Source organism: Mandrillus leucophaeus, unplaced genomic scaffold (genome assembly GCF_000951045.1).
Source record: "Mandrillus leucophaeus isolate KB7577 unplaced genomic scaffold, Mleu.le_1.0 Scaffold61, whole genome shotgun sequence".
Taxonomy (NCBI): Eukaryota; Metazoa; Chordata; class Mammalia; order Primates; family Cercopithecidae; genus Mandrillus; species Mandrillus leucophaeus.
In genome coordinates this window covers 803,934-816,358 of record NW_012106586.1, presented here as the reverse complement: position 1 = coordinate 816,358, position 12,425 = coordinate 803,934, and the positions used below count along the sequence as shown (strand labels likewise).

Sequence of the window (12,425 nt, the reverse complement as noted above, 5' to 3'; positions counted from 1 at the left end):
AAAAGGCAGTTTTCCTAAGAGTTCATACTACCAAAGGATCATTGGTTTATACTTAAAAGTAATCCAGGAAAAATCAATTAATTATGACTAGGCACTAGGCTGACATGACAGCTTGGGGGCTCCAATGAAACACTCATTTCCTATTTCAGGTGAGGGAATTGAGGTCACGAGATGTACCAGACACAGGCAAGCTAGTGAACACATACCAAAACCTGAAACTATGGAGAAAAGGCCACAAGAAAAAGGGCTCATTAAATGTTACTAATCTTTCACAAAGAGAGAAAACCGTGGGTAATACATGAGAAGATAAAAATGTCCTAGGAAAGACACATTTTAATATTCAGTTTAAATGTTAAAAGACAGTGACTTGGACAGGGCAATTCCAAACCAAAATATTGTAGCGCACTCGAACATACTGATGTTCAAAAGTCTAAAAAAATGCCCTGTTCAAGTAAGTCCTCTCCAGGGCATAAAGAGTAAGAGCAAATGGACCATTTGCTGCTTTGTGACTGAACGGAGTTCATTTCTGTCTTAGCTCTAGAGACGATGCTAGTGTGTAGATGGTAGGGGATAGAGCACCTTAATAGAAAGAAACTCCATCCTCTTAAATCCAACACCGGATGGCTGAAGTAGGAGACGATGTGCTAACTAATCTTACACGATCGGAAGGAGCACGACAATGTCCTGGTCAAACTACACTAGGGCAGTTACAGCTGCTTCATCTAAACCCCTACAAATGGAGCATTTTCTTTTAGTCCTAACGTGTGGTGTGTTCTCATGGAAGACTATTGCAGTAGTAGGGGAAGCTGCTATGCTGTAATTTCTAAAGCCTTTAGTATAAGATACAATGCAAGTAAAAGGTCATTTATGTTTATAAATACCCTTTTTCTATAATCTTCTAAGCTCAGGCAGAGGGACAGATGCAACAAATGTTTCTATATCAACTGATTTTCATATACATATGCCAGCCTTTGCATATAAGTCTCCACAATATGTGTTAATTCCGGGCAATGGGCTGCCCTTTCTCAGCCACATTCCCTGGCCCTGGTGTGCTCCTGAGATCAGCACCAGTGGGTGTGTATGAGACCGAGGCTGAAGTGTGGATTCTGGAAAGAGCCCTCCTCTGTCTGACTCCTCTGATTCAGTTGACTTCATCTAATAAACCCAAGATTTAGGCAGGCTATATGAAGGCCATTCTAACCACCTACGCGACTCAGTTTAGATGATGAAAAAGTGTCCTTCTCAAATAGAAACACTCACTTTTGAACCCATTCTACATAAAAGCTAAGGTAATTTATCTGACATTTCATAGGCGGTATGAAATTATTTCTGGAAAGAAAAAGTATACTCTGGGTCTTCAGTCTTGTAAAACCATAATCACCATGAAAATAAGCATGAAGGCATTTCTGTTTCTTGTTATATGTCCACAATCTCATAGGCTGCCAACTCAACCCATCCTTCTTTGAAGTCACTTTTGTGGCAGAGAAGCTCCTTATGTAGGAAAGATGCAGAGTATCATGAGTCGGCCTGGAGTCTTTTCTTGTTATTCATTGAGGTTTCAGCTTACAGCTGGTTTGGCTCAGAAGCAACTGGCTGAAAGGCTTCAAATGCCGTCAGTTTGGTTCAGATTTATTTTTGCCCCAGAAGCCATGTAAGGTCCAGACTGCTCAGTCCATAAGCCTAACAAAGGAGTACTCTTTGGGTTCCAGCACACACTTCTACCGCAGAAAGAAGCAGGTCCTTTAAGCTTCCTAAAACAGCAACAGAAAGGAAGCTTTAGAGACAATGTCTTCTAAATTAAATCTGCTACATTTCAATGGTAAAGAATTATTATGCATAACTTTTACTAGTAGTACCCATGAATTTAACAGCACATGGACAAGAAACTCATTCAATAGTATCCAAATATCCAGCTACCCGTGTAATCTCAGGATAAAATAAAGGTTTTCATAACAATTCATAGTCACCCAATAACTGCAGAGTACTTAAAAGACGATACTGTAACCCATAGCAATCATAATGTATTAACCAACCATTCTTCTGTGGGCTTTCAACCTTATTCAAACATGTAAAGCTTCTTTCTTCTGTACTGTGTTCCTTTCAAGCATCTGTAGGTAAATATTTTAGGATTCTGTATTTCCTTTCTTTCAAAGAACAAATATGATGAATGAATAGTGCCATTCTTTATCTGCCAACTTAGTCTTTGAATGTGAAACTTCCATTAAACTATTAGAGAACGTTCAGAAATAGTTGGGAATAAGATTTATCTCATAACAATCTCCCTAGCATACTCACAATCCTTATCGGGAAAATATCCTCAGCGAAGTATAGCCATTAGACGTGTCCTTATCACAAAGAGCATGACCTCAGTGCACGAAGGGTGCAAGTGAAATCACTGAACATTTACTTCGTGTATTAACCCTTCACTAACTTACCACGAACTTGGCATTGGTGACATACCAGGTAAGTGTATGCAAAAAATTATTCCTAGGTCTAAGGCGATTATCTAGAAGTCAAATCTTAAGAAATACGTCCAATAACAGGAGATAGTTTTATCAAATACGTTGATTAACTGACATGGTTATAATAACTACATTAACCCTTCTGTGGGAGGCAAATTATCCTCATTTTGCCGATAAGGAAAAAGTAGAGATTTCAACAGATTGAAACACTAGACCCCAGGGTCCTCTCATGTTTCCTAACCTTCTTTCTGTCTCTTCCTGTTGACATTTTAAATGTTGGATTAAAAACAACCTCAAGAAATGCTTTTCCTGTAAGTACACAGGCTGGCTTTGTTCTCTCAAATAGCTCAGCAAAAAATGTTCCAAATATCTCAGTTTTGTTCCCTTCTGGAACATTATCTGGAGAGATGTGTATAGGAAAAACTTGATTCAAATCGAGTCATACAAACTCAAGAAGGCTCTCACACCTATTTGCTTTATCTGGAACCGTAACTATCATCAGATTATGGGTGATCTTAAATCACCCACAAGAAAACTAGTGTGTGCAAATGCAGGTTTTGGAAACAAATGCATCATGCGTTGAAATCATGGCCTCACACCACGTAAAGAGAGAAGTGCTGTTTGGCCACAGCTGCTCCTTATCCACCTCCCAGATGGACACACGTTGTTTTCCTGAGCTACGAGCGAGCTCACATCGTGGAGCCAAGCTAACTGAACACGGACCTGTGGAATGGAGAAAATTAACGCGAAGCCCTGTGCTTTGGTTCATCATAGTGAGCTGCTGAAATCAAATTATTGTATTTTATGTTTTAAGAGACAGGGTCTTGCTTTGTTGCCCAGGCTGGAGTGCAGTGGCGTGATCCTAGCTCACTGCAGCCTCAAACTCCTGAGCTCAAGTCATCTTCCTGCCTCAGCCTAAAATCAAATTCTTTATGAGAAGTGAATGTGTCCTCTAGTTGGAAAATTAGCCTGTTGGGGAAAATGTGGGTTGGTTTTTTGAATTGAGATTGGGGAAAAAAAACAAAACAAAAGCAAAACTACTTGAGTTAAACACTTGGTTGAACCTTGAAATAAAGAGGAGGACCACACCCCCAAAGGCCTGCAGTAGCTTAAGGTTCATTTGCTATATTTCACAGATTATTAAGTGCAACTGAAGTTTTTTGTTTTTTTTTTTCCAGCATCTGGAAATTATTATCTCTTAAAATAGGCTCAAAATATTATTTACTATTATAGGGGAAAAATCAAAATGGTCTATATTTTAACAATTCCTTTTTAAAATTCAATGTCATACTTAGATTTATCTAAATTAATCTAACAATTATGGGACTACACATCTTGAAAAGTTAGTAAAAACCTTTCATTAATAAATTATTATGCTGTGCAACTTGAATGAAATATTTTCTCATCAGGTTCAGTTTAGATGTAATTGTAACTTTCTTTTCATAATGATTTGAGTTGAAAGTATATATAAATCATGAGAACTACCCTGCATGTCTTTCAAAAGAGTTAATAAGTCATGATATACCAATCTCACCACCTAAAGCATGTTTCTAAAATATCATGTCCATACAGCTGTGATGACAGTGCTTACACAATCCTGTCCCCAACGCACCAACATGCACAGACACAAGCAGGCAATGAGGTGGCGCCGGGACGACCTTGTATGAAGACGTTTCCTGCCTCAGTCTCAGCAATGGACATCACAAACTTGGGAACAAGCTACAAAATTAAGGTGAGTGGTAATTCTGTTTCCTGACAAAATTCTGAAAAACAGTCATTGTCAGCTGCCAGCACCGTAGCCCTAGTTCCTCAGATGGTCTAACGAGAGTCACGGACGATGCAGTAGACGTGGCGAGGGCCCCTCATTTAGTGCTGCTGGGGGGCAGCTGGGCCCTCTGCTGCCGAGCAGGGGGCCCCCCCGTTTCCAGCATCCCCCGATCCGTCGGTGGACGCTGTCCGCTGTGAAGGACTCGTTACGTGCTCTCGGCTGCTGCGTCCTCTCCGTTCCTACGCTGTGTGGGGCACAGTCCATTCTCGAGACTTACACTCAACTAGGTTAATTCTTAAGTCTTTTCTTATTTCTTATCATAACAATTTTACTAATTATGGATGGCTCAAAAGAACAAGACCAGTGAACAGCCTCCCCTAACTCCAGGCAAAGCTCAGAGGTAGATGCTTTGTATGTGTTAACTGCCTAATTTGTTTTCCCTTCATTCACTCATCTCCCTTCTCTTACTTCTCCATTCCCCCATTTTGAGAACAAAACCAATTTTTTCCCCTCCAAAGCTAACAAATGTTTTCTCTATAGAATCCCCTGTAAATTCTCCAGATAATTTTTTTTTTTTTTGTAGTTAAAAAAAGCAAACAAGGTGGAAAGGTGGCTTGAGCCCGGGAGGACGAGGCTGCAGTGAGCTGTGATCGCTCCACTGAGCTCCAGCCTGGGCGACAGAGAGACCCCGTTTCAAAACCCAAACACGAAAAACAGAGAACAAGTACTGCAGACTTAGATCATATGTAACTTGTGAACTGATCTTAAAAGGAACACATCAGCATTCACACTTTGACTGTGCACTAAGTCTCTGATATAATCAGGCCGGCATACAGAAGCACATGGAAGCGAGACGCCTCTAGAGCAGGCTCAGCTGCCTCCTCCGCACCCACAGCGCTGATCTGGGGCAGGGAGGGACAGGCAGTGACAGCAGCGGCCTCTTTGTGGGGCAGGGTCTTGTGGGCCTGGGAGCTGGACTGTTGCTGTGACTCTGCCCTTTTACACTCAAGGCTTGACACTTTTCTTCTAGAACTTACACTAACAATACATGCGCTCCCATTTAAGGAAATGTTTACAAACATGAGGTCAAAATCAGCAAAGGCCACGTCCTCACCTGAAGAAAGCAGAGACGTGCCCGGTTACCCCAGAATCCTTTGCTGCCTCTGGTTTTGCAGCCTGCAGAAAGCCCCATCTCTGCAGGTGCCACCCTCGCTCCACCCAAACCTGATTTTCAACCACTCCGCCTGAGAGGGTCTTATGACCCGGTCTCAGGTCACAACCAACAATCAATTTCCAGCCAAATCAATCAATCTGTCAAAGTAGAGTGATCCAGAAAACAATAGCAAGAGAGAGAGGAGGGAAAAGAGTAGCTTTAGGAGACCTAAATTCACAGAAACTTGGCAGTGAATGAAGTACATTTAAGTATTGGGCATAAGTAATAGATATATAACTATATATAACAGGAAGAAATGAAGGTCAGGAATTGTCTGCAAGGTGCTCCCATATCCGACGCATCTCTCTCAACCAGGGAACGAGGCGGCAGGTGCTGTGCTAAGTGGTTGTACTTACAAAGAGGAATAAAAGAACGCAGCTGTACACTTTGCTCTTATATATTAGCTGTGTTAGTTTTTTAAAAAAAGACTTGAAATTTATTTTAAAACATATTCTACAACATACAAGAAATTAGGAAAGATGCAAAAAAAATCTCATGAGGTTCCCCCTAATTTTGTGCTGGGAACAGCGTTCTGGTCTACTGTAAGTCAGTGCTATGTTCACAGCGAACCCAGTCGCTGCCTTACCTGGAGGGACGTCTGAGTGGCTGCGTGGATGACAGCGCCACTCTCCTGATCTAGCTGGCTCCTCGTAGTTGGTGCATCCTGAGTTGATGCTGGTTCTGCCAGTGTGTTGTTACATCTAGATAAATCAGCAGCTGCTGCAAAGTTTTCAGAATGAGCTTGGATTGGAACAGCCCCACCAACCAAATCTTGACTGCTATTTGAAGCCAAAGACGTTGAGCTTTCATGTTCCGGACTGAGAGAAAGAATGTCTTCTCCAGTGAGTTCGGGATAAGAGTCACAAAAAGAGATGTTGTCACCACCCATGGGATTCTGCATCAGAGGCCAGGCGTCTGAAAACTCGCCACAGATGGACCGCGTGAGGGACCCGAAGAAAGTTGGCACCATCTCCCCGGCTGGGCCTGCGTTTCTGCACACACATTCAAAAGAGCTTAAAGTCTGTGATGGCGAGAAAAACACTACTACAAAGAAGCATGTCAGCCGTAATGTTCGGTCTTCTAGATGAAATATCTAGATACTAAATCAGAATTCTAGTGTTTCCTACTGTTATAGACTTGCCTCAATACAGTAAGTCAAATTACTCCATTTACTTGAAAACTGAGTTTTGACCCCTCCTTCTAATTAATATAGTTACATTTAATCCAACGTCTAAAACATGCAGTTTCCTGTTTAGACAGGAAGACAGTTTAGACAGTTTCCAACGTCTAAAACATGCAGGGTCTCATCTGAGTTTGATTGAGTGCTATTCTAAAATAATAGTCCATGGGTAAAAATTACTTACATGTTAATTACAGATGACAGAGGTGTCAGAAATCATGGACATAAGACAAAAATAAAATTAATGAAGAGTAAAGTATAAAGAATGTTGTACTGGATACGAGTGACCTTGAGAGACCTACCTAATTCTTGCCTGAGAATTGCACCCCACCAATATCCAGAACGTCGTTAATATTTAAGAGGTGATGTTTCCATCGTTTCAGATGAAAATCGGTACAGTAGTAGAATGCATATTTGCACAGGCGGATATGAAATGATTGACTGAAAGCACCCAGTTACCTCGCCTGAAGACTGGCCGCAGAATGCACCCCACAACCAACCGTCGCCCGGTCGGGGCTGCAGGCCTTGTCACAGCACAAGGATGGGAGCAAGTGCACCGGCCCTGGGGAAGACAGCACAGGTGTGAAGCACAGGGCCTCCCTCCGGCAGCTTTCACCTCCGTAACACTCAACACTCCTCTTGGAAACTTAGATGTTCCCCTTTGGGTGACTTATGGGGGAAAAGGAATACAAGGTTCTCTTTTTTTCTCATCTTAAACAAATGATGAGCCACTTACCTAAGGTACCGAGAGTAGACAGACTCATACAGACAGATGAAGAAGGGGGGATGCTAGGGGGCTGGGGCAATGGGGAGACCAGGAGCTGTTGTTTAATGGAGACAGGGTTTCAGTTTGGGAGGATGAAAAATGTTCCGGAAGGTGAATGGTGGTGATGGTTGCACGTCAGTGAGAATGTACTTAACGCCACTGAACTGCACACTTGAAAATGGTTAAGATGGTGAATTTTATGTTATGTGTATTTCACTACAATAAGAAGTGGGGAGAAGGAATAAAGCAGTCTGTGGGAGGGCACAAAACGAGACTCTTGGCCCCACTGAGGACAGGAGGAGCAGGACAACTTTTCTGCTGAGTGGCCTCCTAACACAGACGAGAGCGTGCATGTTCGAACCCTCTAACTCCATACACACAGACACATTTCTTTTTATTGCTAGCAATGTCACTTAAGGAATAAGTAGATATGTGCACACAGCTTTACAAACTGAATATACCACTGAAGCTGGATATATTTTGTGCTACAAAGATAATATAAGCTTAAAAATCTAAAATAGAGATTAGATAAGAAACTTAAAAATAAATCTTCTCAATCCTATAAGCAGAAAATAAACACTCATCTTTTTGAACAGCCTTCTTGATTTCTCACTGTCTATACATAAATATATCATTCTGATTTAGAACCACAAACACACTAAAGCGCGCACACACACACACACAGACTCACACACATACACAGAGGAAGACTTGGAGAAATTATATATTTACATATATAGCTACTGAAGAAATTATACATTTACATATATAGCTATATGTTTGTGTGTATCCAAATTTTCCATGAGGAATATCTCTTTACTTTTACAAACAGGAAAAAAATTATGAAACTACAGTCTCCCTTTTAAAAAATGAATGCCAGATATTGAGATGCAATCGCAAGCCTGTGTGAAACAGGATGGCTGGCCTGCCTGCATCTAAGTTTCCCTCAAAGCAAGGCCTCCGCCCGGACCATCTAAACATACAGTGCTCTGAACCCATTGAACTCACCAGGGTTTACTGCCACTTAACAAACGAGTGTCACGCTCACCATGGGACACTTCAAAATTGTTTTAAAGCAAAAGGCGCTGCCGTTCCTTGTAGAAAGGCTGATTCCAGGGAAAGTACACGACAAATCTGGGACTTCTGGTGGCAGAAAGTAAGAAAGTGCTAAAAGAATAATGCGGACCTGTCAAAATGGCACATGAGCCAGACCGAAGGGAGTTCCAAATGCCGGGCAACATGAGCATCGGAATCAACAGTGACACCAAAGTGTTGCAACCCACTGAATACAGTCCACGAGTCTAAACTCACTAAGGTATATAAATAAATAAATGGAGAAGGAAAGTTCCTTCTTACCATAGGAAGCCAACTAATAAATGTGGAAAGAATAATGGAATTAGAAAGCCAGCATTTGTTAACCATCATAATCACGACTGATTCCAGTACGAATCATCAGAGCATGCTAAGCTACGGGGTGAAAGTTTGGGGTGTGACAGGATATTTACACAGTCTCCAAGTATCCCCTACAGGATATTTATTCATTACAAAGAGAACAGCAGACATTTTACATTGGAGAAACCTGGCAGACACCCCGTTAATGAAGTGACCAAGGTGAGCCTGACCAGGCACAGGCCAGACAGACAACCTCGCCTCCCGACACAGGGCGCTGAGGATCTAGCATCCCCTCAGTATTTCTGAATTGAATCCTGAGGAACGTCAGACAAACCCAAATTGAGTGTCGTTCTACAAAACTGTAGAATTTTGAAAAGTGCTGGCCTGTACTTTAAAAAAAAAAAAAAAATCAATATCATGAAACACAAATGTTAGGAGACTATTCCAGATTAAAAGAGACCAAACAGATTTCACAACTAAATCCGACAGAAGTTTTCAGAATTTTGTTTCGCTATGAAAGACAACACTGGGACAATTAGGAAAATGTGACTATGCTCTGTAGATGATATAATAGTACTGAATTAACATAAATTTCCTGTTTTAATAATTGTGCTGTTGCTATGTGAGAGAAAATGTTCTTAGGACACAAACACTGATGTACTAAGGGGGAGAGGGACATCATATTTGCAACTGGATTTAAAATAGAAAATGAAAAACAAGTATACACACACACACACGAGAGAGAGGGGATAAAGCCAATGTGAACATGGGCAGCATCATGTTAATATTTGGGGAATCTCGGTAAAGGACATGTGGGAGGTTCTTTGTTCTACGCTTTCGATATTTCTGCAATTATGTCAGATTCGTGAAATTATGTCAAAAGAAAAAGGTAAAGGGAAAAAAGGATCTGCCATTCAGGAGGAAGCACTTGAAATAAGCTGCACTGACCCAGGGCGCTGGCCTGGGGATCATTTCCGGCCCCAGTGTTCTGTTAGGAGGTCATGCAACAAGGCCATCTGTATATTTAATCTTTCTTCTCAGACTGAAGTAAGGTGAGGCAGAGTTTATACCAACTGCGTTTTATTACATTTAAAATTTAAAATTAGAGTTCATTTCTCCAGAAAGTTTTCCTACTTCTAACTCTAGTAACAGTGTCCACGGTATCATATCTAGGAAAATGTAATGCTTGGGGGCGTGTAAGGATCACACAGTTTACCATTAATAGTGTCTAAGGCTCTTATCTGTGTAGGCAAAGGCAAAACTAGATCCACACACCACAGAAAGTCTTGTATTTTATTCTTCACCCATTCCTGAAACAGGAGATAGTAATAACCAGCAGAAAAAGAATTAAAATGAAAGCTTCTTATTCTATAAAGCCACATGCTGTATAGCAATGTTTTGTTCAGTGATGGCCCAACAATACCATGGTGGTCCCGGAAGTTTATAATACCGTATTTTTACTGTGCCTTTTCTATGTTTAGATCCACAAGTACTTATCGTATTGCAACTGTCTACAGTATTCAGTGCAGTCACATGCTGTACAGGTTTGTAGCCTGGGGCAATGGGCTATACCACATAGCCTAGCTCTGTAGGAGGCTATCCCATCTAGGTTTGTGTGCACTCTACAAGGTTAGCATAAAAGCAATGCATGGCTATATATACAACATGAGATTGGAACAGTTAACTGACAATTTCTTGAGAAGATTGATTAGACAGTTCCAAGAAGACAAGTCAATCTAATGGGATCTAATGGGATATGGTTAAAACAAATACAGATGGCTTATTAGACAAAATGGTGCTATTAATATTGCTTCCATGGGTGCTAACAGACCTGTAAAGTAATAAGACGACAGGGGAACTGGGGTAGACTTGTAGAGAGGGTGGTTGGCCATGGAGGGTTTTAATTTGCAGAGGAGGTGAGGTGGTAGGGTGGCGGGGGAGTGGGATGTGTAAGTGTAAGAACACGTGCTAAGGAATAAAAATACATAGCAAAGAAAATTAGTATTAAACATACTCGCAGACCACAGTGTAATAAAAATAGAAGTACAGACTAAGAAAATCACTCAAAACCATGCAATTACATGGAAATTAAACAACATACTCCTGAATGACTTTTGGGTAAATACTAAGATTAAGGTAGAAATCAAGAAATTCTTTGAAACTAATGGGTACAAAGATACAACATTCCAGAATCTCTGGGACACAGCTAAGGGAGTGTTAAGAGGGAATTCATAGCACTAAACACCCAAATAAAAAAGTTAGAAAGATCTCAAATTAACAACCTAACATTACAACAGAAAGAATTAGAGAAGCAAGAACAAATCACCTCACCCCTAAAGCCAGCAGAAGACAAGAAATAACTAAAATCAGAGCTGAAATGAAAGAATTGAGATATGAAAAACCACTCAAAATATTTAAAAATCCAGGAGTTGTTTTTTTGAAGAAATAGGCTGCTAACTAGACTAATAAGAAAAGAGAGAATATCCACATAAACACAATTAAAAATTACAAAAGGGATGTTACCACTGACCCCACAGAAATAAAAATAACCATCAGAAACTACTATGAACATCTACACACACAAACTAGAAAACCTAGAAGAGACAGAGAAATTCCTGGACATATATACCCTCCCAAGACTGAACCAGGAATAAATTGATTCCCTGAACAGAACAAAAACGAGCTCCAAAATTGAATCAGTAGTAAATAGCCTACCAACCAAAAGAAGCCAAGGACCAGATGGATTCACAGCCGAATTCTACCACATGAACAAAGAAGAGCTGGTACCATCCCGATTGAAACTGTTCCAAAAAAATGAGGAGGGACTCCTTCCTAACTCATTCTATGAGGCCAGCATCATCTTGATACCCAAATCTGGCAGAGATACAACAAACAAAACTTCAGGTCAATATCCCTGATGCACACCAATGTAAAAATCCTCAATAAACTACTTACAAACGGAATCCAGCAGGACATCAAAAAAGCTAATCCACCACGATCAAGTAGGCTTCATCCTTGGGATGCAAGGTTGGTTCAACATACACACATCAATAAACGCGATTCATCACTTAAACAGAACTAAAGACAAAACCATGTGATTATCTCAATAGATGCAGAAAAGGCTTTCAATAAAATTCAACATCCCTTCATGTTAAGAACTCTCAATAAACTAGGTATTGAAGGAACATACCTCAGAATAATAAGAGCAATCTATGACAAACCCACAGCCAACATCATTCTGACTGGGGAAAAGCTGGAAGCATTCCCCTTGAAAACTGGCACAAGGCAAGGATGCTCTCTCTCACCACTCCTATTCAACATAGTATGGAAAATCCTAGCCAGGGCAATCAGGCAAGAGAAAGAAAGGGCATCTAAGTAGGAAGAGAGGGAGTCAAACTATCCCTGTTTGCAGATGACATGATTCTATATCTAGAAAACCCCACAGTCTCTGCCCAAAAGTTTCTTCAGCTGGTAAACAGCCTCAGCAAAGTTCCAGGACACAAAATGTACAAAAATCATTAGCATTCCTCTACACCAACAACAGCCAAGCCAAGAGCCAAATCAGCAAGACAATCCCATTCACAATTGCCACAAAAAGAATAAAATACTTAAGAATACAGCTAACCAGGGAGGTGAAAGAGAAT

At 40.8% G+C, this 12,425-nt stretch overlaps 1 protein-coding gene across 2 annotated transcripts in view; it reads right to left on the bottom strand.

The window, feature by feature from the left end:
- Nucleotides 1-243: 243 nt before the first annotated feature.
- The window catches only part of TNFRSF19 (tumor necrosis factor receptor superfamily, member 19), a 104,541-nt gene continuing 92,359 nt past the window's right edge, over nt 244-12,425 (bottom strand). For both annotated transcript variants that reach the window (XM_011999929.1, XM_011999930.1), the window contains 3 exons: nt 7,083-7,185; nt 6,030-6,435; nt 244-1,751 (listed from right to left, as the gene is read on the bottom strand). In XM_011999929.1, the coding sequence (XP_011855319.1) occupies nt 1,743-1,751; nt 6,030-6,435; nt 7,083-7,185 (518 nt within the window). In that variant the 3' untranslated portion in view covers nt 244-1,742. The remainder of the gene's footprint in view (nt 1,752-6,029; nt 6,436-7,082; nt 7,186-12,425) is intronic.